The 26571-nt window shown below is 49.4% G+C and overlaps 1 protein-coding gene across 1 annotated transcript in view; it reads right to left on the bottom strand.

The window, feature by feature from the left end:
- Ca5a (carbonic anhydrase 5A) overlaps positions 1-26355 on the bottom strand; it is a 28938-nt gene extending 2583 nt beyond the window's left edge. The window contains exons 1-5 of the mRNA XM_057754186.1: positions 26217-26355; positions 22449-22646; positions 8900-9018; positions 4339-4434; positions 3517-3579 (exon numbers count right to left, since the gene is read on the bottom strand). Of these exons, the coding sequence (XP_057610169.1) occupies positions 3517-3579; positions 4339-4434; positions 8900-9018; positions 22449-22646; positions 26217-26355 (615 nt within the window). The remainder of the gene's footprint in view (positions 1-3516; positions 3580-4338; positions 4435-8899; positions 9019-22448; positions 22647-26216) is intronic.
- Between the last annotated feature and the right edge of the window lie 216 nt (positions 26356-26571).

Below are 26571 nucleotides of genomic sequence, written 5' to 3'. Positions count from 1 at the left end.
AGGGAGCAGGTGGTTGTCCCCACAGCTGCTCACGCTCGTTGCCCTCCTCTTAAGACAGTTGGAGTCAGCCTGGCCTCCTCGTGTTCACAGTTGATGTTTGCTTGCTTCCTGGGTTTCATAAAGCCTTTCTGAGCTCTCATGGGACGTCACCGTCTGTTTGCTCATTCATGCATGTGCACATGCATTCACTAGTGTTTGCCTGAGCCCCTGTGAGCCTAGCTTTGCCTTGGGTGTCAAGGGTACAGATGCAGAAAAATGAACAGGATTACTCCCTTCTGTGGAGCTCACACAGCACTTGGTACTGGGGACTTTGTGATGGAGAAAATTAGCAAATTAGGGGAGCAGGGTGAGATGGGAGGCAGTGGGTATTTTGACAGGCATGGTCCCAGAGGCCTAGTGGGGTGACATCTGAGGAAAGACACAGGAAAGGCACCAAGGAACAGTCTGTGATGTGTTTCTATTGGTTGCAAATGTCCTGAGGCAGAAGCAGTCTGAGGGACCTGAGGAATGCCAAGAATGTGGTGTGGTCACAATTAGTGACTGAAGCACAAAAGCAAAGAGCGCTGGAGGGGTGGCTCAGTCGGGACAGAGCTTGCCTGGCAAGCAGGAGGCCCTGAGCTCTACCCTCAGAACACACGTGAAAAAGCTGGGCAGGATGGCGTATGCTCACGCAATCCCAGCCAGCACTGGGGAAGTGGAGACAGGCATCTCCCCAGGACTCGCTGTCCGGCCAGCCAGCCTGCCTCACCTGCTGTGTGAGCTCTAGAACACCCAGAGACTCTTCCTCCAAAACTAAGGTGGGCAGTGGATGGCACCCAAGGAACAGCACCAAGGCCTCCACATATACACGGATACACACAGTCAATATCAGAAGAGGTGACAGAGGAGGAAAGCCTGCAGAGAGGAACTCCATGCCTCAGCCGGGGACTGGCGGTCCCTATGAAAATCCACCTTGGTAGCAGGAGTGCCAGCTGCTCACCACCTGGATTTGCTCGTCCTATGAAGATATCACCACTCAAGGGTCCAGAGACTGAGGTCCCTCCTCCCCATGAGCCTCCATGGTCCAGTGTTCCCTAGGGTCCTCAAGCAAGCAGACCCGGGACAGCGACCTCCACATTGGTGAGGGTGAGAGACAGAAAATGAACCCAGTCAAGAGCCTTTAGACTGCAATACTGAGTACTATGCAAGGTGTCAGGGATCCTGCTGATTGAGTCCCTAGCTCTAGGGTCCAAGGTCTAGGTCCCAGACCCCAGCTAGCCCATCCTGCCTGAGCAAGGACACTGTATTCTCGGCTGGGGAACTCCAAGGGAGTAGTCCAGAGCTGCAGCGAACCATCCTCACGGACGGACGGGCTTACTGAACAGATGAGCCACAGAGCTGGGATTGGAGCCCAAGGCCACCTGATCCCCACCTCCTCCCTCCTTCTCCCATCCTCCCTAGAGCCACCATGCTTCAAGCCTTTTGAAGTCTGACAAGCTCCCCAAGGTAGGAACACTCTTCGAGTCCATCTTAGACAGCTCTGAGTTTAGCCATGCTGCTGGAGACATCCTGTCCTGGGCCACAGCCCCACCCCCCACCCCCACCCCCACCCACCCCATGACACCAGTAGATCGGTGTGAGCCATCTGGACTCTTCAGCCATGCCATAGCTGGGGCCGGACCCAACCCATTTTAAGACCAACACTGTGCCTCTCTCACGTCCATCTGGGTAACAAGGTCCTCATATATCTACTCTCAATATCCAAATCTCATAAATAGGGAAACTGGGCCTCTGAGAGGTTAAGTGACTTTGCTCAAAGCCACACAGTTTCCTGGCAGATCCAGGGCCTTGGACCCAGAATATCTTGACTGAAGCTCTCTGCCACACACCCCAATCTCCTAGAAGTCCTAAACTTGCAGATGGAGAGCCACGAACAAGAGGTTCTTGAGTGTCTTCCACTTGTTAGCTTGAGGAGCCCTCCAAGACTGGGCCTTTCATGTCTTAAAGTCCTTTTATGTCCTAGAGTCAGTGGGTTATTTTCAGGGGACTTAGCATGATTTGGGCTAGAACTACGTCCCAAACCCCACGTCTCGCCTGTGGTCAGCCTATAGGGAAAAGTAGCTCCAGAACCTTCCAAGGAAGGAAAACAGACCCCTGAGTAAACAACACTCCCCAGCCAGCTCCTTTCTTTCCCAGCCTCATGGGAGACAGAGGCCAGCTGGGAAAACATCCCGCCTTCCAGCTAGCTTTGCTCTGGCTGTGGGCCAGCAAGGAAGAGGCGAGGAGCTGGGCGACCGCTACCTTGGCCTTGAGGTGTTCCTGAACCGGTGGACAGAACAGTGGGGGTAGGGGATCTGTCTCCATCCCAGGGGGCATCTGAACTTCAACATCAAGAGGAGGCAAGAGGCGGATCAAACATTCCTGTGAGCTTTGAGGAAGGGGCGGCCACGCTTTCCTGCAGGGCAGCTCTGACCATTGTTAAGACAGGTGGAAGCCTCCTCTGTCCCCATGTCCCTATGTCCAATGGCCACCTTGCTTCCCTTTGCCTCAGAATTCTTTGTTGTGGTACTGAATAAATAAACCTATTCCTTTGGAATTTCCATTTTCCCATCAAAGTCCCTTCTGGAGTTTGTCCTAAAGAAAAGGGACACTATTACTCTGTCATTTTCTTAAGACAGCCTAACATACCAAGGCATACAAATAATTCCCAGCCACCTTCAGAGTGAACTGGGGCCCTGCCACCAGCCTGTGCATCGCCCAGGCTGTCCCTTCCCCTCCCCAGGTCTGCTCTGCCCTGGGTCTCTGTTAAACTCTTTCTCCAGGGTGTGCTGGTGGAGCGCTGGCCTGTGTTTGCACATGCAGCAGGTAGACACTTCTCACACATTATCACTACTGGACATCGTGTCTGAGCAAAGCAAGAATAATTAGGATTCCCTGGGTGGCTGGACTTGGGGGAGTCCCAAGGAATCCAGCACCCTTGTCTCACCGAGGGGGAAACTGGCAGTAATAGGCGGAACATAAGTCACTCCTCCTCCCAAGACAGACAGGGCTTCAAGTATCCCAGGAATGACCTTGAACTTCTGATCTTCCTGCTTCCACTTCCCAGTATTGCAGTTGCCTCCTGCTACACCCAGTTTAAGTCGGCGCTGGGAGTTGAACCCAGGGCTTCACACATGCTCAGCGGCCTCTCTACCGACTGAGCTACATCTGAGTCCTCTTTCTTGTTTGTTTTTGAAGGCTCTCATTCTGTAACCCAGGCTAGCCTGGAACTCATTGTGTAGTCCAGATTGGCTTTGAACTTTTGGCAATCCTCTTGTCTCAGCCTTTTCAAGTGCTGGAATTATAGGCATCTGACACCACTCTCGGGCTTGGCGGGAAAGCTTCCCAATTCAGTCTGTGACAAGAGCCCAGGACCGGCCCTGCACTTCTCTTCCTAGGACTTGAGTCTTACTCCTCTGCCAAACTCTTTGAATTTTCCTGAGTGAGTCGTTGCTCTGGCAACTTCGGTGCCCGCTTTGCTGGTTTCGTGTTTCTTACCTTGTGTTTCACGTCTGGCAAGAGGTCCACCAGCCTCTGCAGAGTCTCATGCCGGGCCCCGAGCTGCACAGCACAGACACACAAGCGTTAGCCTGGGAGGCAGCAGACAGTGGAAACACACCTTGCTTCCAGGGGACGGTGTGAAAAAGACTATTCTGTTGTGTTTGTTTGCTTTGTCGTTTTTCCACATAGCATTTTTATTGATTGATTCTCTGGGAGTTTCACACCATGCACCCCAATCACAATCCTTTCCTGGTCCTTCCATGTCCACTCCCACTTATGATCTCCCTCCCCAAAATAATAATGATGATGATGATGATGATGCAAGTTTTCTTTGTGTTATCTGTATATTCATCGGAGCATGGTCAGATTCTCAGTGGCCTTTCTCTCCCACCGCTCCTCCAGAAGCCATCAATTGTGGAGAGCTACTCTTCAGCATCTTTCATACTTCTGAAGCCTACTCTTCAGTGGCTTACTATCTAGACTGTTACTTTGGGGTGTGGGGGTGGGGTTGTCACAGAAGCCTTCCATGTCCCCCCCTCTGCAAAAGACCATTCTTCTTTTTTGTTTTTTTGTTTGTTTGTTTGGTTTTTTTTTTTTTTTTTTTGGTTTTTTCGAGACAGGGTTTCTCTGTGGCTTTGGAGCCTGTCCTGGAACTAGCTCTTGTAGACCAGGCTGGTCTCGAACTCACAGAGATCCGCCTGCCTCTGCCTCCCGAGTGCTGGGATTAAAAGCGTGCGCCACCACTGCCCGGCAAAAGGCCATTCTTGATGACCAAATGCAGGCATTCTCAGTGGAAGAGTCATACCCAGCGGATATTACCTTCAGAAACACGCCGATCACCGCCAGCCCATCCTCCCCCACGGCGGCTTCCTTGTAATTTTCATATTTTACGGGATTCCAGTGAACCAAATGGAGCTGAAACAAAGAATGTTAATGTGTCGTAAAACGGCAGAAACAGCAGTCACGCCACTTTGTGCAGCACACCCTTGGGTCACGACAATGTCATGTCACTACATAAGGTGCTGGTGGCCACAGGTGCCAAGAGCTTCACAGCGAGGGAGAAGACTTGCTTTAGTTTCTCTTCCTGCGGCTGAGAGACAACACCCTAACAGAAGCAACTGAAAAGAGAAAGGGTTTATTTCAGTTCATGTTCAAGGTTACTGTCCCCTGCTGTGGGGAAGTCAAGGCGGCAGGAGCTTGCGACACTGGTCACATCATGCCTGCGACAGCAGGTCACAGCACGCCCACAATCAGAAGAGGGGATCAGTGCGTGCATTTCTCTCGTTTTATCACCTCTTCCCACTCTCACAGCCTGGACCTCGCCCCAGGGCGTGTTCCCACCCACAGTCCAGAAGACTTGTGATGGTTTGCAGGAGAATGTCCCCCACGGGCTCAGGCATTTGGACACTTGGTCCCTAGTGGGTGGTGCTGCTTGGGGAGGTTTAAGAGGGTGTCCTTGTTAGAAGTGGGGAGTGTGTCATTGGAGGAGAGTTTAAAGACCCTTTCCAATTTGCTATTGCTCCTTCATGCTTGTGTTTAAAGTTGTAAGCTCTCCATATTTAACAAGTGGTGCTGGCATAACTGGATATCAACATGTAGAAGAATGAAAATAGACCCATATCTATCACCATGCACAAAATTCAAGTCCAAATCGATCAAAGACCTCAACATAAATCCAGCCACACTGAACCTTATAGAAGAGAAAGTGGGAAGTACACTTGAATGCATTGGCACAGGGAACCACTTCCTAAATATAACCCCAGCAGCACAGACACTGAGAGAAACAATTAATAAATGGGACCTCCTGAAACTGAAAAGCTTCTGTAAAGCAAAGGACACAGTCAACAAGACAAAACGACAGCCTACAGAATGAGAAAAGATCTTCACTAACCCCATATTAGACGAAGGTCTGATCTCCAAAATAGACAAAGAACTCAAGAAATTGGACACTAAAGGATCACATAATCCAATAAAAAAGAATGGAGTACAGACCTAAACAGAGAACTCTCAACAGAGGAATCTAAAATGGCTGAAAGACACTTAAGGAAATGTTCAACATCCTTAGTCATCAGAGAAATGCAAATCAAAACAACTCTGAGATTCCATCATATACCTGTAAGAATGGCCAAGATCAAAAACACTGATGACAATTTATGCTGGAGAGGTTGTGGGGAAAAGGGAACACTTCTGCATTGCTGGTGGGAATGCAAGCTGGTACACTCCGTTGGATGTCAGTGGCGATTTCTCAGAAAATTAGGAAACAACCTTTCTCAAGACCCAGCAATACCACTTTTGGGTATATATTCAAAGGATGCTCAATCGTGCCACAAGGACATGTGCTCAACTATGTTCATAGCAGCTTTTTTTGTCATAGCCAGAACCTGGAAACAACTTAAATGCCCCTCGACCGAAGAATGGATAAGGAAAATATGGTACAGTTACACAATGGAGTACTATACAGCAGAAAAAATAACGACAGCTTGAATTTTGTAGGTAAATGGATGGAGCTAGAAAGCATTATTTTGAGTGAGGTAACCCAGACGCAGAAAGACAATTATCACATGTACTCACTCATACGTGGTTTTTAAACATAAAGCAAAGAAAGGCAGCCTACAAATCATAATCCCAGAGAACTTAGACAACAATGAGGACACTAAGAGAGACTTACATAGACATAATCTACATGGGAAGTAGAAAGTAGAAAAAGACAAGATCTCCTGAGTAAATTGGAAGCATGGGGACCTAGGGGGAGGACTGAAGGGGGGGAGGGGAGAGGCAGGGAGGGGAGCAGAGAAAAATGTAGAGCTCAATAAATATCAATAAAATGTATATAAAAAAAGATGTGAATTCTCAGCTTCTGGTCCTGTGGTTATGCCTGCCACTTGCTAACATGACCTTTGTGTAACCATAGCCCCCCCCCCCCCAAATAAGCCCTTCCTTTTATAATTGACTTGGTCATGGTGGGTTTTGGTTTTGTTTTGTTTTTTTTGAGACAGGATTTCACTGTGTAGATTTTACTGTCTTAGAACTAGCTCTGTAGACCAGGTTGACCTCGAACTCAGAGATCCACAAGCCTCTGCCTCTGGATACTGGTATTAAAGATGTGTGCCACCAAAGGTGGTGGTCATGGTGTTTTATTGCAGGAATAGAAAACTAAAGAAGACAGAGGTCTTCTCATAAAGTGAGCATAATCAGAAGAATCCCCTGCCAACTTAACAGTCACCAGTAGCCACCTCAAGTCTTTTGAGTTGGAAAGACAGAAATGAGATTATTTTATTCCCTGTATCTGTGAGTCACTTGGAACAAGGATCACCAGATAAGACATAGGACTGTCAGCTTTGAATGGTTTCTCAGTGAGCAAATCCTCAGTATGCTACTGGCACCTGAACCTGTCTTTATTTTGTAATTCTCTGCCTTGTGACCTCTGCCTTGTCTTTATTTTGTAATTCTCCCATTTCCTGAATGTGGGATTATGGACTTCACAGGGTGACTTTTTTTGCAAGAGGATGGCAATGGATGGAGGGAGGGGAGGGAAGAGGGAGGTAGCCTTGACTTCTGGGAACCACGGGCCTTGACTGGAAATTGTACTGTTAAAACTGTGTTTCACCTAGGGGAGTCTGAGTATGTATCCAGTTGTTCCTTCTCACCCACAGAGTCTACATCTGTTGAACTAATAACAGACAAACTGTTTGGAATAAAAATGCTGTGTCTGTGTTTTCCTTGATTTCCTCGAAATGAAACAAATAGCAACAGCATGTGGTACTCACAGTGTGTTCGTGACCTAGAGGTGAGGATGGTAGACTCAGGATGTGTGTGGGTTCCATGCGAATATGATAGCGTTATCAGAAGGCATTCCAGAGCCCCCTGGATACAGCAAGGACACATGTGTCCCCTAAGCCCAAGGCTGTGGTAGAGGCATTTTTAACTGTGTCCAACCATGAGTCCTCAGTCATGCCATCCAGGACTCTGCTGGAAACTCGGGTCCTCATTCCCAGGAAGCATGGATGCTCCTGGCATGGGATCTGGAGTCTAGGACCAGCAGGGTGGACTTGCCCTGTCTACTCGAGATTTCCTAGACAGAGCCCTCATTTCCATCAGATATCTCGGCTGAGGGTCTTGGTCTGCAGACCTCTGGCCTCCATTTGTACCGGGCCTGCCTTCCTTCCTCCCTTCTCACCTGCATGAGGTCACAGGGAGGGTCTGGGTGTGAACCAGGAAGGCTGGAGAGGGCCCAGGACCTCTCATTTTAATCAACAATGTTTCAACCACAGGGCCCTTCAGTAGACAAGTCTGCACAAAAACAAGGTCGCAGCTAGAGAACTGTGAGGAAGGATTACTAATGGGTGAGGGGGAGACACTGTACGCCCTCTAGTGGCAGTGTTTGCCAGTTCGGAATGAACAAGAACTGGGCGTCTGTCTTCGGCGGCTTTGACTCTGGTTCACTTCTACGACCAGAAGCTGATGAAATGGAAAGTCAATTATGTTGAAAAGGTGAGCGGAGGAAGGCGGGGTGGGGGGGACGACGACGGCGACAGAGATGAGAGGGGCAGCAGAGGCAACACCTAGAGAGGAGGATTGACAATGTGAATATGGCAAGTTGGCCCTTCCAGAGCTGAGATGGAAACCCCGTGGTTTCTCCATTTCTCTCTGTGTTGGGAATTTTTCATGTTGGGCGGTTTCCAGGCACTGCCTGTTGGCTGCCACAACTTCAGAACCAATGCCTAATGCTCTTTTCCTTAACTTTCTCTGGTGACCCCGCTTTGGGATGCTGAAAATATGGCCTTTGCGAAGATGATCTCTGGCTGGGGGTGTGGCTCAAGGATGGGTGGCATTCCCAGCTCTGCAGAGGAGGAGCAGGAGCAGAAGAAGGAGGTGGAGGGGTAAGGGGAAGAGGAGAAAGGGAGGAGGAGGGAGGAGAGAAGGGAGAGAAAGGAGAGGATGGGAAGGAAGAGAAAGGGGAGTCGAGGCAGGAGAGAGGAGATCCTACTGTGGAGGTTTTCGTTCTAGGTGAACATGAGGCCACTAGTCTTTCAATGGAGCGAGCCCACAGCTGAGCACCGAGTTTCAATGAGCTACATGACTTCTCAGAACCCGTCTCTTCTGTCCACACCTGCCGCACCTGCCCTCCACCCCAGGACAAGGCGGCCATGATTCAGCTGCTCCAGCTGCTTCTATTGTTCTAATTGGCACATAGGCAGCCTTAGGTCTCTGGAAATCCTCTAGGTCTTGGAACTGTGTGTGTGTGTGTGTGTGTGTGTGTGTGTGTGTGTGTGTGTGTGTGTGTGTGTGTGGTGGAGTGGGGTGGGAGGGGGGAGTGCTGATCGCTGTAGTAGGCCTGACAGAGAGAGCACCTATGCGTGTGCGGTTGGCATTTACAAACCTCAGCTGGGTAGGCGTGGCCATCCACCACGTGCTCCGAGCCCCACGCGTTCGCTGCTCCCCAGTGGAAGTGAAACTGCTTCAGCCTGTAGTGGTTTCCCAGGGGCCCACCGCTGATCCCTGGAAACAAGAGAAGGGACATTCGTGCCTGGGCTTTGTGTGGGCTCAACATTGCGCGCACAAGTGCAATGGGGCGTGGAGAGGGTGGAGGGCGACAGAAACATTTTAACCCCCCCCACACACACACACCCCGGAATTGGCCACCGAGACAGGAGGCCTGGCCTGGGTTTGGCTACCTAGGCCCTAGAGGGTGCCTACCACAGCAGGGGCCTAGTAAACTCTAGGATAAGCAAAGACCGCGTCTGAGCACAGCCACTGGATGGCAGAGTAAGCATCTTGAGTCCCTGCAGGTTGTGCCGCATATAGACACAGGTGGGGTTTCTGAGATGTGCTAATCCTACAATGATTTCCAAGAGCTTCTTTTCTTCTGAGGCAGGGGCTCATGTAGCCCAGGCTGGCGCTGAACTTCATGTGTAGCTGAGGCTGACTTTGAACTTCTGATCCTCTAACCTCTACCTCCTGAGTTCTGGGATTACAGGGGGCTGTCATTGCGTCTGCTTTTCTGCTGTCCTGGGGTTGGACGGAGACAAAGTCACTGCTGTCCAGTGTAGGGCTGGGAACCCAATTGACAAGCTCCAGGTGTCTAATCACCTTTCTTCCGGCTGGTGACATATTTCCATTCAGCTGCCGGGCAGAGATCATGGAGCAACGCTGCCCCCTAGCTTCCTCTCGGGATCATGCTTAGGTGGCTTTCTTAGATAGCGAGGGACCATCTGCCCAGCAAAAGGGACCACCCACATGGACTGGACCCCCCCACATCAGGTAGCCGTCAAAGACGTCCCCCTCAGCCAGGACCACAGGCCAATCTCATCTGAGCGATCCTTCTAGTGATATCCCTTCTAGGTGGCTCTAGGCTGTGTCAAAGGCTGACCAGAACACAGAATGGCAAACAGGGACAGTGCCAAGTTGGGTGGAAGATGCCGTTGAGCCCCGCCTGCCACCCGCTGATGGAGTGTGCTTGCTTTTCTCTGTGGAAACAGCTTGCGACAGGTAGCATCACACCACACACTAGGACAGAGGTAGCTTGTGCTTCTGCCAGCGTCTGGACAGGCCCCGGGCTGGCACCATCTTACTATCTCCTTACCCCAGAACAAGACGGTCGCTTGAGAGTGTCATCAGTCTCATCCAGTTTGAAAGCTCGTGCTGTTACCACCTAACTCCAGAGATGCTCAGCACTGAAGAGCGCCGGCTGCTCTTCTAGAGGACCAGGAGTTCGATCCTCAGCACCCACAGAGCAGCTCACAACCATCCATAACTCCATATTTGGGGGATCTGATGCCCTCTTCTGCCTCTATGGCCACCAGGCTCACAAAAGGTGCATAGACATATATGTAGGCAAGAACCCCATACACATAAAACAAGAGTTTTTAAAAATATACAGATGAGGACCAAGAAATAAAGAGATGGTTCAGTCAGTAAAGTGCTTGCTTTGCAAACACTTTAATATCCGAGTCTGGGGGCTGGAGAGATGGCTCAGAGGTTAAGAGCACTGCCTGCTCTTCCAAAGGTCCTGAGTTCAATTCCCAGCAACCACATGGTGGCTCACAACCATCTGTAATGGCATACAGACAGAATATTGTATACATAATAAATAAATATTAAAAAAAATATATCCGAGTCTGGGCAGGGTGTAGTGGTGGTGCACGCCTTTAATCCCAGCACTCGGGAGGCACAGGCAGGTGGAACTCTGTGAGTCCAAGGCCAGTCCGGTCTACGAAGTGAGTTCCAAGACAGCCAGGACCATTACACAGAGAAACCCTGTCTCTAAAAACCAAACCAAACCAGAAAGCAAGGTAGATGACTCCTGAGGAACAACACCTGATTTGAGAAGTTATTCTCGGACTTCTACACGTGCATACATGTACACAACACATTCACTGCTGAATTATATCTGGAATTTTAATACCCAGAACCAGTCTTCTCCCCAGTGAGTGACAGTCTGACCAATGGATGCCAGTTACACACTGGGTGTTGAGGTTCTGGTCGGCAGATGAAAGGGTTCAGGCTAAGGCAAATCTACAGTGGAGTTTTACATTCCAGGATTCTGTTTGGTTTTCTTGGGGTACATGCAAAAGGGGCAGCTTTCACTGGAGGGGTGACGACATGCTAGGGTCTCCACCAGAATGGTGATGATTATGCCAAAGAAGGAGCAGTTGCATGTCTGCCAGGCCTGCACCAACAATCCTTGTTGCGAAGTCACCCGCACCCTCCCTTCCTGGGGGCAGGGATGACCAGGATACGGTCAGAGGCAGAGGGAAGGGGCTCCAGGTTCCTGTCTTCCAGGACCATCCTTGAGTACCCACCTGGACTTGGAGGAGAAGAAAGTCACCCCAGACTCCATTAGGATAGGAAGGGACCTGAACTCCAATCATGGCCCTTTGACAGATGAAGTCTAAAGATCATCCTAGCCCAACGGGGGCCAGGCTTTGACTCCTCACTCTCCCTGACAACATCAGAAGACCCTTTGCAAATTAGCCCCTATGAATTGGAGGTCCTGTTTGTTTCAGTGAAACACGGCAGCCCCTCAAAGGTGGGAGGCCTGATGAAGGGCAGCAAGGTGCTGGGGACCCTCTGGGACAGGAAGTGGTGACTCTTCTCTCATACTAACCAGGAGGTATCATTTATATCTGAGCAAGGACCTTGCTAGTTCTATGGGGACTACTGTGCACTAGGGATGAAGCAAGCTCACTGAAAAACAATCCCAAAGGCTGAAGTATATAAGGGAAGGCCAGACATGGTCGTGCACACATTTAATCTCAGCACTCTGGAGGCAGAGGCAGGGAGATCTCTAAGAATTCAAAGACAGCCTGGTATACATGGTGAGTTCAAGGCTGGCCGGGGCTACACAGTGACAGCCTGTCTGGACAAAAGACAAGGGTGTTTGAAGAGAGAGTACTTGGTGGCCTGCCGAAGAGGCTCAGTGAAAAAGCAAGTGGGGTTTCAATGTCTCCTAGCAAAGGAAAATGACCACATGACTTGCACTGGGCAGGAGAGACTCCAGGGAAGCAAAGTCATGGGAGAGAGGCCAGAAATCTGGGGATCTCTGGGACTGAGCTTGGAGCGTTTTTGAATCCTGTACACTGCGGCCATGGTGCAGCCTCATCATTCACAAGTGCACACACGCGGAGGAGCAGTCTTTCAAGTTGGAACAGAAAACTCTCACTGCGTCGGTGTTTCTAAAATTAGCCCTGACAGCCAAGCGGCAAGTGTGCTTATTTCAGGACCGGGAAGGCATCCTTCACGGCTCTTTCTGCTGTCTGGGTCTGCAGGCACATGGGCTCTAGCTGGAACCCTTCTACAGAGATGATCCTGGCCTGCCTAGCTCTTCGTGCCTTCCAGCTTTGGTTTCCCTCTTCAAGAGTAGAGTCCTAGTAAGGATTGAGTCCCACGGGAGGTATACTGTCCAGCATGTAGGAAGCTTTCAAGGAAATAGGACAGTAGTCATTCACTTGTGTGTCTGGGGTAAGATAGCTGGGAACAAGTGTCACGGGCCAAACCTCCATGCCCCGGTATTTTGTTTTCTGGTCTCCAGCTCTTCTAGCTGTCAGTGGTAAACACTTAGCCCACACCATGAGGTGACTGAACAACAAGCTATAGGCTGGACACTGTGTAGGGAACTGGGTATTTCCCAAGGGACAACTCTACAGGACAGGCGCTAGAAGGCCACCATTGAGATGAGGACACGGGGTGTCTCAGGCTTCTGTGACTGTGATGAACAGCACGATGATAAATGATTTAGGGGGGGAAAGGGTTTATTCCACTTCCGCATCACAGCCTATCGCTGAAGGAAGTCAGGACAGGAACTCAAACAGGGGAGGAACCCGGAGGCAGGAGCTGATGCAGAGGCCTTGGAGGAGTGCTGTTTACTGGCTCACTCTCCATGGTTTGTTCAACCTGCTTTCTTATAGAACCCAGGACCAGCTGTCCAGGGTGTGGCCACGCCCACAATGGGCTGGGCCCTCCCACATCGTCATTCAAGAAAATGTACCAGGTCAATCTGGTGAAGGTGTTTTCTCAATTGAGTTTCTCTCTGCTAAAAGGACTCTAGGTTATGCCAAGATAACACAAAACTAACCAGAAACTTAGGAGTTAAAGCATGTGTTTCAGGTGACCTCTTGACCCCAGATCCTGTTAAACACTTCAGCAATTGACTTTGGTTGCAGAGTTCAAAGTCAAGCACTGCTACTTTCCTTGGAGGTAAGGAACTTGAGAGAAGGCTAAAGAATCAGATAAAACAATGTATAACTGCCGGGCGGTGGTGGCGCACGCCTTTAATCCCAGCACTCGGGAGGCAGAGGATCTCTGTGAGTTCGAGACCAGCCTGGTCTACAAGAGCTAGTTCCAGGACAGGCACCAAAGTTACAGAGAAACCCCGTCTCGAAAAACCAAAAAAAAAAAAAAAAAAACCAAAAAAAAAAAAAAAAACCAATGTATAACTGACTTTTCATACTGATAACACAGTGACTTATTTAAGAGAAGAGGCAAACTGAGTCTTGAGAAATAGAGCCTTTTGCCAGTCTCAGCCCCCAGACTGCCCGTAGCACCGTTTGTTCACTGAGGCCTGACTACCTGTCACCCTGTGTTCTCTGAGAGCAGGTACTTCTGAGATAATAGAGATAAAATTGGGCGATTACATCAGCCAGAGTCAGACTCTCCAAGTAAAATAGCAAGTGACATTCAAGGCTCAGAGTGCCCAGCCATGGCTGGTCGCCTCGCCTCCGCCTCCGTAACAACAGTCGCTGTTAATTAATAGCCACCTATTTGTAATTCAGGTCTTTTCCCAGGACACAGTGGGCTTTTGGCAGGAACAGCAGCTGCTTTAGGGCTTAAAATTAGCATAAGAGAAGCTTGGGAAACTTCTTGTTAGTCAGAACCAGGAACAGCAGAGGATCTTGTGAAGGGTAGCACGGTAGCACGTTTGGTGTCGCCTCCGAATTTAACCAGTTACCAACCTGTGAAGACCAAGGCCAAAGCTTCTCTGCTCCTGATCCTGTCTAGTGAGGGCAAGCCACAGCTGGCTAACCGCTGTTGCCAGTGCTGAGCCCCACAGAACCCAGACTTGAACACCAGGCCAAGCTAAGATCAGCTTGAGTGTGGTTTTACTGAGGTGTCTTCTCTGTATCTCATAGGTGGCATTTGCAGAAGAAGAAGACCTGTCTTACAGGAACAGGGGAAAGAACAAACGCAAACAAAGGCAAGGTCCCTGGTGTCTCAAAGGACTTGGCACCCCACAGCCACTCACTGTTGCTGTGACTACTAAGAACCTTACTCAGTAATGATAATGTTATAATCAAGGTTACAGTTGAAGAACCAGCCTGCCTCCATTTTAGGCTTAAAGTATGGCTCAGTGGTTAGGAGCACTGACTGCTCTTCCAGAGGAACTAGGTTCAATTCCCAGCATCCACATGGCAGCTCACAACTGTCTATAACTCCAGTTCAGGGAATCTGACACCCTCATCCAGACGTGCAAGCAAAGCACCAATGTATATACTATAAAAAATAAGTACATTTAGAGTTGTGTGTGTGTAATTTTGAAATAATAAACTTTAAAAAAGTATCTTATAGTAAAGACAAACTAGGTTCACTCCAGTTTATGATTAATCCTCTGTTTCTCAAGCAGTGAGCAATGCCTCACCTGTAACCTTAACTACAAATGGTTCTGAACAGACTGTTCCAGGAATGGCAATCATGTCTTTGTTTCAAAAGTTGTTTGTAACCGTCTTGCAACTTTGTTTAAAAAAGTTAGATGGCCACCTAGGTTGTGATTACCTTATTCTCATTGCTTGTTATGTTCTGCTCCTCCCACCTATTTCTCCCCATTTGGAAACTTGTTACCCCTGAGCTATGAAAACCTTGTCTTTCCACTTAAGGAAATGTTCAGTCATTAGAGAAATACAAATCAAAACAACTCTGAGATTTCATCTTACACCTGTAAGAATGGCCAAGATCAAAAACACTGATGACAATTTATGCTGGAGAGGTTGTGGGGAAAAGGGAACACTCCTGCATTGCTGGTGGGAATGCAAGCTGATACAACCCCTTTGGATGTCAGTGTGGCGATTGATTTCTCAGAAAATTAGGAAACAACCTTTCTCAAGACCCAGTAATACCACTTTTGGGTATATATCCAAAGGATGCTCAATCCTGCCACGAGGACATGTGCTCAACTATGATCATAGCAGCTTTGTTTGTCATAGCCAGAACCTGGAAACAACCTAAATGCCCCTTGACCAAAGAATGGATAAGGAAAATATGGTACATTTAAACAATGGAGTATTACACAGCAGAAAAAATAACGACATCTTGAAATTTGCAGGCAAATGGATAGAGCTAGAAAACATCATTTTGAGTGAGGTAACCCAGACGCAGAAAGACAATTATCACATGTACTCACTCATAAGTGGTTTTTAAACATAAAGCAAAGAAAACCATCCTACAAATCACAATTCCAGAGAACCTAGACAACAATGAGGACCCTAAGAGAGACATACATAAATCTAATCTACATGGGAAGTAGAAAAAGACAAGATTTCCTGATGGAGGAAGGTCATTGGTTAAAAAATAAACTGCTTGGCCCTCATAGGTTAGAACATAGGTGGATGGAGTAAACAGAACAGAATGCTGGGAGGAAGAGGAAGTGAGCTCAGACTCGATAGCTCTGTTCTCTGGGGCAGATGCAATGAAGCTCCAACCCAGGATGAATGTAGGCTAGAATCTTCCCAGTAAGCACACCTTGGGGTGCTACACACATTATTAGAAATGGGCTGGTCCAGGTGTGAGAGTTAGCCGAGAAGAGGCTAGATATAATGGGCCAAGCAGTGTTTAAAAGAATACAGTTTGTGTGTTGTTATTTCGGGGCATAAGCTAGCCAGGCTACCAGGAGCTGGGGCAACAGGAACAGAGCCCGCAGCTCCTACTACAATTTCCTGAGTAAATTGGGAGCATGGGGACCTTGGGAGAGGGTTGAAGGGGAAGGGAGATGCAGGGAAGGGAGCAGAGAAAAATGTAGAGCTCAATAAAAAATCAATAAAAAAAAAAGAAAAAACCCCTTGTCTCTCTCATATCTAATGCTGTCTTTTTGAACCTTGCCTTAGGAGGTGGCAGCCAGTGTAAACGAATCAAAAAGCTCGCTTTAATTAATTACTTGCTGTAATTACTTTGGCCATGATGATTTGGGTTGATAGTCTGTCTCCTCCCATCTTTGGGATTAACACAGAACCTGAAAGAGACACCATTTCTCCCAAGGTAGGACCTTCCTGTACAGACTTCGGCAGACATGGCTTCAGAATAACATGCGTTAAGAGCCAGGCATGGTGGCACACACCTGCAATCCCAGTTCTCAGGAGGCTGAGGTGGAGGGATATCTTGAGTGTGAGCCTGGCCTGGGTTACATAGTGAGTCCCAGTCAAAACACCAAGGAAGGAGACAAAGCAAAAAGGATGGAAGAAGCCAGCATACATTAGAAGGGAGCCCCCCCAAGCACTCTCTCTCCTCAACTTCATGTAGCATCTTGAGCTCACCAATCCACACCCCAGTGGTCAGACGCAGGGGTCCCCGGAGTCTGCTCTCTACTGGAGATGCTCCCAGCAGGCCCCTCACCTAGCTAGGATCTGGGTCTGTTAGAAGACATTGCAGAGACCAGCGATACAAGCAAGGATTTCTCTCTCTCTCTCTCTCTCTCTCTCTCTCTCTCTCTAAATTTATTTGTCTATTTTACATTCCGGCTGCAGTTTCCCCTCCCTCCTCTCCTACCAGTCCGTCCTCCACTCCTCCTCTCTTTCTGTTTAGGTTAGGAAAGCACAGGTCTCCTATGAGTATCAATACAACATGGCATATTGAGTTGCAGTAAGACTAAGCACCTCCCCTGTAACGAGGCTGGGCAAGGTGACCCAGTATGGTGAGTAGGGTCCTAAAAGCCAGTAAACGAGTGGGAAACAGTCCCTGTTCCCACTGCTAGGAGTCCCACAGCAGACCAAGCTACACAACTGTAACAGTAACTGTAACTAACTGTAACCCGCAGAGGGCCTAGGTCAGTCCCATGCAGGCTCCCTGGTTGTCAGTTCAGTCTCTGTGAGGCCCTATGAGCCCAGGTTAGTTGATTCTGTGAGTTTTCTTGTGATGTCCTTGACCCCTCTGGCTCCCACAATCCTTTCTACTCCTCTTCGTCTGGATTCCCTGAACCCCACCTAATGTTTGTCTACAGTTCTGCATCTGTTTCCATCAGTTGCTGGATGAAGCCTTTCTGATGACAATTGGGGTAAGCACCAATCTGCTCACAGAGATAAGTAAGGAGTTCTTATTGCTGTTCTTACTGCCCTGTCTCCAGGTCACCTGTCCAGGTAGGAGCCTTGGTTTATCTGGGTGCTTCATGCTTCCTTTCAGTTTATTCTAACAGGCAGGCTCTTTCTCTGATGTGCAACTGGTGACCCCTGGTGGACAGAAGTGAAATCTGTAACTTCAAACTCCCAGACACGTGGCCGGGAGCCTGGTCTGTGGTGGCCAAGGGCAGCACCCTCGGACATGGGCTCTCAAGAATAAAGCTGCCTAGGGTGTCTTGGCTTTGGTGACATGTAGTGAAATATTAGTTTAAGATGTGTTATGTTTGTTTAGGCTGTGGAATATTTGTTTAATGATGCAAAGATGTGTTAACATTCTTTTATGTTGTATTTGGTAATACACTGTAAACCTGGTGTTGTTTTGCCTGGCTAAAACACCTGATCAGTTGAGTAAGGAGCTGAATAGCCGATAGTTAGGCAGGAGAGAATTAGGTGGGGCTGGTGGGCAGAGAGAATAAATAGGAGAAGAAATCTAGGAAAGAGAGGGATGAGAAAAGGATACGAAGATGAGGATGCCAGGGGCAGCTACCCAGCCAGCTGCAGAGTAAGAAGGAAAGAAAGTTATATAGAACAAAGAAAGGTTAAAAGCCTAGAGGCAAACTGTAGTTAAAGAGAAATGGGATAATTTCAGCTAGAAAAGCTAACTAGAGTCAGGTGGTGGTAGTGCATGCCTTTAATCCACTCAGAAGGCAGATCTCTGTGAATTCGAGGCCAGCCTGGTCTATAAGAGCTAGTTCCAGGACAGCTAGGGCTGTTACACAAAGAAACCCTGTCTCAAAAACCAACCAACCACACAACAACAACAACAAAAACGAAAAGAAAAAGAAAAGAAAAGCTAACTAGGAACAATCCAAGCCAAGGCTGGGCATTTATAAGCCAGACTAAATAAGTCTCCATGTATTTATTTGGGAGCTGGGTGGCAAGCCCCCAAAGGGGGAAAAAAAAGCAACTACAATGATGACTATCTGATGTGGGATGTCCTTCTGTGTATGTGTTACTTTTATTGGTTGATGAATAAAACTGTTTTGGTCAATGGCTTAGTAGAGTAAAGGTAGGTGGGAAATCCAAATTCAGATAAATATAGAGAGAGTAGGCGAAGTCAAAGAGACGCCATGTAACTGCTGAAGGAGGGCACAAGAACTCATTCGATAAGCCACAGCCTTGTGGTGATAAACAGATTAATAGAAATGGGCTAATTTAAGATGTAAGAGTTAGTTAATAAGAAGCCTGAGCTAATAGGCCAAGCAGTGTTGTAACTAATATAGCTTCTGTGTGATTATTTGGGTCTGGGAAGTCAGGAAATGAACACACAGTCTCCATCAACAACTATCAGTTGTTACTTAGAGGATCAGAGGCCTTGGTGGACTATAGAGATGTTATGGGAACTTTTACAGGCAAAGCTTGGATCCTGGCAGCCCCAACAAGCTAGACTCAGTCTCTCATCCCAATATCTTTCTTAAAGAGACAGGTAATAGTGACAAGCAGAGAAAGGGGACTTATTCAATGTAGCCATACTGGAAAGAGGAAGAAATACAGAGGTCCAAAACTACCCTCAAGTCCATCCCTAGAGTCCTAACAGGAGATTTGGGGTTAAATTCAAAGTAAAGGGTATGTACGACTAAGCAGACCTAGTCAAGGTGTGGTCCCACCCATCAGCGACCTTTTCCTGTCTCAGTTTAGTCTCTAGATGGGGCCTCACACAGCTGTCAGAACCATCCAGGGAGGTGAGGTCGTCCTCTGACCAACACCAGGATTCAGCCTTTCCATTCCACTGTGAATTCCTGGGGGGAAATGTAATTCTTCCAGGTCCACTGTTTCCGTATTCTGATAACCGAAGCGTCTCTCTCGGTTGTTTTCTTTCTGGCCAGGACGTAACAGAGTGACCTCAGTTCATGTCAGCAATTTGGGGTGTCACTGTTACATAGGTGCTTGAACTGACTGAATGGGTCTTAGTGATCAAGTTCTCTATGGTCAGAGAAAGCCCCCTTGAGCTCAGGGCTAGTGTCTGCTTCCTGCATCTTGGCATTCCCTCTGTTGGACAGCCTAGCAGAGGGCATGAAGCCAGCACTTGGCTGCAACCGCAGCGGGCGAAGAAGTCCTGTACTGAATGCTTAATCCTTTGGCGGGGTTCCAGGTGCCCTCATTTTCAATCCCTCCTTCCAGTTCCATGGAGCCAGGGTGCAGCTTCAGTAACAGAGCAGCAGAGGGTTGACCAGAGGGCTGATTGGCCTCTCACACCCCCGACTGATAAGTAGATGGGGGCACACTCTGCCCTTTCTGCTCCCCAAGGCCCAGCTTGCTGCTCTAAACACCAACTCATGCTCCCCTCCACCGGGAAGCTTCCATGGGGCGCTGGCTCCCTGGTTGCTATGTCCTGTGTGACAACCCCGCCCCCACACCCTCTGTCTTCAAACTTTTCTCCCTACAGCCTCTCTGTTACCTCCCTTGGCAAGGCCTTTTTAGTCCAGGGGTCTTCAGCCATTCACAGGGTCTATCTGCTTCCATGATTCATAGACCTTCCATGATTCAATGACAACCTATAAGAGACCACATCCCTTACCTCCCGGAACAGTTCCTGGTGCCTTCTTTGACTCCCTGGGCAACTGTTCTGTGCCCCCTGCGGGTATGTGACCACAGTCGCTGGCACTGACCATGAAACTGAGACCCAGAGAATCACACTTTACATAAAATGGCTTCCAGACCATGTGCCTCCCCCACCCCCAACTTAACTGTCTGCTCAGGAGAGGCCTCTGTCTTCCCTCCTTTTCCCTCAGTTTTTGTGTGTTGTCTATTTTGTTTTGCTTTGTTTTGTTTTAAATGGAAGAGTCATTTCCTGATTCTGACTGGAAACTTTTTTGTGGGATCATCCCCATCCCCTCTTCCCTCCTCCCTTTCCCCCTTCCCGATGTTTCCCACCCTCTCTTCCTGATTTCCAATGGAGATGAATGAAGAAGACAAGAGAATGAGGAACGTGGGAACTTGAGCCCAGCCAGGGAAGCCACAGGGGGCACATAGTAAGAGCAGACCGGCCTGGGTGGATGTCAGCCAAGAATGTGCTGCCAGTCTACACGATGCGTGACACTCAGATGATTCTTGCCGTCTGCAGCAGGGTAGGGAGCATCCCTTTGATTTATATGGGGAAGGTGATGATGCCAGGGGTGGGGTCAGGCTGAGGTCAAAGTGGAAGGGTCATGGGGCTTGGAGCAATCAAGTCATGGAAGAGCTAAGGTTAGCTGGGATAAGAGAGTGAGGATTCTCAGGAGCTGGCTTTCTAGACTCCTTCCCACTTCCAGGAGCCATGCCCTGAGGTCCTGTGGGGGGCCATGTTCCCTTCTCTTGTGCACATCTTGCTTCAGGTCAGGGTCACCCTCACATTGGCAACATACCAGTGGGAGTCACCCCTGCTTGGTGACCAGCAGTGGGACACTGGGCAGTGGCCAGAATTTGAGAGAGCCCTCTTCTCCAGCCGTTTGGTTGGAAACTGGCGCTGAACCAAGGCAGTTCATTTTGTTACCTCCAAGAAATCCACCCAGGGAGGCATTTGTCACTCTGGACCCTGTTGGACTTCTCTGAATTGGAGTCAACTAAGTTCCCTCTTCTTTGCTTAAGGCAGTGAGCAACTAAAAGAGGTTTGCCCTTGTATTTTTTTTTAAGTTTTTTTTTTTTTTTTTAGATTTATTTATTATGTATACAACATTCCTTCCATGTATGCTTGCATGCCAGAAGAGGGCACCAGATCTCATTCTAGATGGCTGTGAGCCACCATGTGGTTGCTGGGAATTGAACTCAGGACCTCTGGAAGAGCAGTCAGTGCTCCTAACCTCTGAGCCATCTCTCCAGCCCCCCAAAAGAGGTTTGAACTAACACAACAAACAGCTCACTGGGAAAGAGACCCGAGATGAAAGGCTCAGAACTCTAGCATGGGGGAGGTGGAAGCTGGAAGGTCTAGAGGTCAAAGTCAAGAGGTGAGGCTGATCTCAGCCACTGCAGACCTTCATCTTAAAGAGGGGTGGGAGTATGTATAGTTGTGGGCAGGGTGAAATCAGGGGTCTGAGACTGAGAGGGACAGGCCCTCAGAGTGACTGAGGATGCTCTCCTGACTCCACCGCTAGAGATGCTGCTCCCTGGAACTTGAAGGTGCAGCGTGCAATGGCCAGACTAAGGAGAGCTGCAAACCTGCAGAGTGTAGCTCTTATGCCCCTGCCCAGCCCTCACCAGCCTTAACTAGTTTGCTTTTTCCTCAGCCTGGCATGGGAAGGGACCCTACTCTGTTTCTGGTTTTGTCCTCTCAAGGCATCAAGACTCAGGTGACTGCTGGCGACATGCTTTCTCCCCCTTAGGTGAGCACCGCCTCCCAGCCCTGCCCAGGTTCTTCTTTGCTGAGTCTGTGACTTCATGGAAGAGAAGAATGGCCACTGTGTTAGTTACTTGTTGATTCCTGAGACCCAGCACCTCCCAGAAGCAACTTAAGATTTGTCCAGATTTATGCTGGCTCTCGGTTTCCAGAGGGGAAATGTGTCCATTGTGTCGGGGAAGGAGGGCAGAGCAGCTCCGTGACGGTAGGAGCAGAAACCGGAGAAAGGAGCCAGGGGCTGGGGAGACGACTCAGTTACACAAGCCTGGGGACCTAATCCCCACATAAACAGCAAGTCACGGTGCTTGGTGCTTGCGTATGTAACCCCAGTGCTAGAGAGGTGACGACAGACAGAGCTGGGGCTCACTGGCCAGCTGTCCTAGGCTAGTGGGTGAGTCTCAGGCCAGAGAGAGATCCTGTGTCTCAAAAATCAAGGTGGACAGCTCCTGAGGATGACACCTGGGGTTGATCTCTGACCTCTCTATGCACACACACACACACACACACACACACACGAGTAAGGAGAGAAAAGGGAAGGATTGAGGATAATATATGGCCCTAAGATTTGCCCCAGTGACCTACTTCCTCCAGAAAGGCCCCATCTCCCAATGGTTCTATACCTCAATGAACAAAGGCATCAGTGGGGGACCAGGTATTCAGGTGCACCCGTCTAGGGGAACATTTCAGGTTCACAGGTTGACTGCTTGGACCCCAGCCCCTAAATCCCAGCCCAGGCTCACCTGACTCCTCAGAGGAATCGTCAAACTCCACCTGGAAGAAGTAACCGGTGTTCCAGAGGTACCTGCAGGATGTTGCATCATAGGAGACCCTAAGCGGTGTCAACTGTGGGTCATACACACTGTCCCTCCATTGAATGTTGATGGGAGACTGCCGGGTGCCTCCCAGTGAGGAGACAGGACCAGTCCGGAGGGGGTGCCCTGGAGGCAGAGAGGATACCTTCACTGAGAGTCAGTAGGGCAGGCATGAAGCATCAGGACCCAGCTCTGAGAAAAAGACCCAGTAGGGAACCATGGGGACCCACAGCTTTTATTCCAGCACTCAGGAGGCAGAGGCAAGGGGATCTCTGGGAGCATGAGGCCAGCTGGTTCCCCAAGCCTGGGATACCTGTGCTCTATTAAGAGGGCCTTGGAGCGGCAGGGACCTCGACCACATCTGGGGTAAGAGAGACTCAAGAATTTACATGTCACAAACCATGCCTTTGATTTTCCCACTGGGCAATGGGTGTTTAAGACAGTTGCAGAAGGCTCAATTGAAACCGCATGCAGGCGTGTCCAAAGGCCCTAGCAGAGCTCTCTTCCAGCCTGGCGTCTCAGGCTTCCCTGACTCAGAAACTCAAGGTGTGAGAAGCGTGGATATTTTCGGATCCGTTTGCTGGGCTGTGTAAATGAGATCACCAAGAGGGAAACATTTGTACTGAGCAGAGCATCTGCTGGACATGAAGAGGAGCTGCTCATTGGACGTGAGGGGGGAGCTGCTCATTGGTGCATCCAAAGTGTCCATGCCTCCTGAATATGAAATGAGTCTCAAATACTCACATTAGCCTCATAGATAGGACCACCTCTCAGAGCAAGATGAGGCTCGTGCTAGGTAAAGTTGGCCTCATGCTCTGGCCTGCTGGACCTCACCTTAATTCCAACCCTTGGAGGCAGAGGCAGGTAGATCTCTGTGAGTTTGAGGCCGGCCTGGTCTACATAGTGTTGGGGATATTCAATTACACTGTGAACCGTGAGTTAGCATTTACTTTAATTAAATAAAATTAACCTTGGGTTAGGCTAAGTCAGCAACTAGTTGGCAGAAAGTAACCACTGAGTCTCAGAGAGCACCTGGAGGAGATGAGACTCACTGGAAATAATGGGGAGGGATTTGGAGTGGCTTTTTAAAATTTTTATTTATTTATTTTGGCAGAGCAGAAGGACATGCTTTTTGGGAGACACCAGCCAGGAGAGAAGGCTAGTTAGTTGCTCCTCAGCCTCTCTAAGTTAGCAGGTTTTCAGCCCAGCCTTTGAGTCTTGAGTTTTATTTATAAACAGAACAGTAGAGATTTAGTTAAAGCTACCTTTAGCGGCAGCAACAGAGCCAGTGCCTGCAGGCACAGAATTCCTGCCAACATGGTGAGACTACGGCCTGAGTCCAGGCTGCTGCTACAGAATCAGGCCCTAACAGGGGAGTCACAATCCTGGCTGAAATATTATTAATTATATTATTAATTCCATCTCTTAAAAAGCAGAGGCAGGCAGATCTCTGAGTGAGAGGCCAGGCTGGTTTATGGAGTGAGTATCAGGACAGCTAGGGCTACACAGTGAAACCTTGTCTCAGGGGTGGAGTAGGGTAGGGTGGGGTGGAGTAGGCTTCTCTCAAGGACCTTGTCTTTGGGCTGAGCAGGTAACAGGAAGAGGAGACAGAAGAGGCAGTTGTTGGGGGCAGCAGTATTGATATGTACGCATGCGTACAATCATACACAGAAGCACTGAGAAGACAGCTGAAGAGTTCCAGAGAGTGGCAGGGTGGGGGGCACAGCAGTGGTGACATTGGACCTTATGAAGATGGAAGATGAGAACCTGCCGACCGCTGTCACCAGATGACTTCCAGGGAGCTGTTAAACCTTAAGGGCCAAACTTCAGACCCTGTAGACATGACAGCTGTATCACTAACTTCTGCCCCAGGTTGAAGATCCGCCCCCCTCCCCCAGGCACATTCTGGAATAGTAACACTAGCAACAACTGCCTGTTGCTTCTCACAGCTGTTAGAGCCAAGGACCTCAGCAGCTGCCCAGTGCTGGGGTTAAAGCTCAGAGCCATGAGCCTGGAGCCAGAAGACCGCTTTATAAAACCCAGGGCAGTGGGCCCTCGGCTCTCAGACGGTGGAGCTGTGAGCCTCTGGCTCCGCCAGTCTTACCCCCAGGCTTTGGACTCTCAGGGCCCAGGCTTCCAGCACCACAAAAGCTGCTTGCCCACAGTGTGTGTCCGGGTAGAACAGGACCTGGGCTTGCTGACCGGAAACAATGACTTTGTTTTGCCCACAGTGTGTGTCCGGGTAGAACAGGACCTGGGCTTGCTGACCGGAAACAATGGTCTGCCCTTTAACAACTTCTCTCGCCCTTCTGTGACAGCTGTGTAAGTTCCTCTGGGTGTGACATGACTACAGCCATCTTGGAATTAGAGCGGTTGTGATCATCCACAGGAGACTCAGAATATGTTCCCGTTAACATATCCTCACAGTCGGAGTGGAAGAGAGTCACGAGACAGACCCTTAGCTGAGATCGCAGCCATTCCCACCCTCCTTGCTCCGTGGATATGGGAAATCCTTCCCTATTTGCACCTGGTCTTGGAAGGTGCTAGACTATAAAGAGGGTCCAGGCCACGACCCTGGTGCAGGTTGTGTGGCAATCTAAGTGCATGGACCCCTCCAGTGTGGCTGGCCTTACAGGGAGTCTCGTCAGGGCTGGATTTTCTGTCTCCAACAGGGTCTCAGAAGGTACTACACACCTGGGGACCCTTAAGGAGTGCCTGTGGGACTGGAGAGATGGCTCAGCGGTTAAGAGCACGGACTGCTCTTCCAGAGGACCCAGGGTCAATTCCCAGCACCCACATGGCAGCTCACAACCGTCTGAAAATCCAGTTCCAGGGGATCTGACACCTTCACACCAATGCACATAAACTAAAGTTAAATAAACCATAAAAAAATTTTTTTAAAAAAGGAGTGCCTGAAAGGATAGGAAAGGAGAGGGGGTGACAGGGTTCTCACCCTAGATCCTCTTGGGTGGGGGTATGACACGTGGGTCACAATAGCTGATTTATGGAGGGCGGCTTGGACTTCTTACTCCCTGCATCTCTGTGTAGCTCCTGCCTCCAGAGTCTGGACACTGTGCTGGGACCACCGGGGGATGACGTTCATCACCCAGGCTCTTTGCCATCCTTCCAGGCCTGAGCTCCTGCTTGGCAGGAGCAGGCTTAGAGGCCTAGGTGCTTCTTTGGTTGCCTTGGGGCTTGCAGACAGAGCTGTGCAGTGCCGGGTACCCTAGAATGAACAGCAGAACCTGCGTGCACCAGGCTTCCACACTGGCTTCTTGCCAGATGCTGGAGACAGCATCCATCTTGCCTGTCCTGTGGATGAGGAAACAGAGGCCTAGGGAGGCAGGGCATTTAGTAAAGCTGTGACCTCTTCAAAGTCACCTGTTGACTACACCTAGGGCTGGGGCCTGGCCCTTCCAAACGCAGAAGCCTGAAGTCTTTAGGCCAGGCAGCTGAGTGTTGAGTCAGGACACACATTTTACAGGAGGTGCCTTAGGCCCAGTGGAGGCTTGGAGCACGCCTCTCCTTCTCTTTTACCTCGAACTGAAGTGCCTCACTCAGGGCCACCAGAGACCAGAGACACCGTACAAATCAGGACGGAAGCCAGTCAGCTTTGGGCCGTGTTCCCTCTTAAAGCCACCCTAAGAACTGCGCTGACATTAACCCACACCTGGGAGAGCCTAAGGGTCTACTTACGGGCACAGCTGCTGCATTTCTCTGCACAGGAATGCCGGAAGCACCGGAGCTGTGGCCTCACGGCATGGAGAGGCCCCATATGCCTGAGGATGGCTAAGGGCTTATGGGGGCCTCTCCCCAGCCTCGTGGCTCTGAGCATAGTGTGTCAGTTCCCCACTGTCCACTCTTGTTTGATCAGGGCCAATGTGGAGTGGGGTGCACCTCTTTTTTTTTTTTTTTTATTTTAGAAACTCATCAAAACCTCTGAACCTAGTGGTTAAATTTCAACTCTTGCCTGTCCCAGGTCAGGAGTGGAAGGCTGGGGACCAGTGGCCTTGGCTGGGAACAGGCCACTCAGGTCACTGATAAACAGCTG

This window comes from Chionomys nivalis, chromosome 21 (genome assembly GCF_950005125.1).
Source record: "Chionomys nivalis chromosome 21, mChiNiv1.1, whole genome shotgun sequence".
Taxonomy (NCBI): domain Eukaryota; kingdom Metazoa; phylum Chordata; class Mammalia; order Rodentia; family Cricetidae; genus Chionomys; species Chionomys nivalis.
This window is presented reverse-complemented; position numbering and strand designations above follow the sequence as displayed.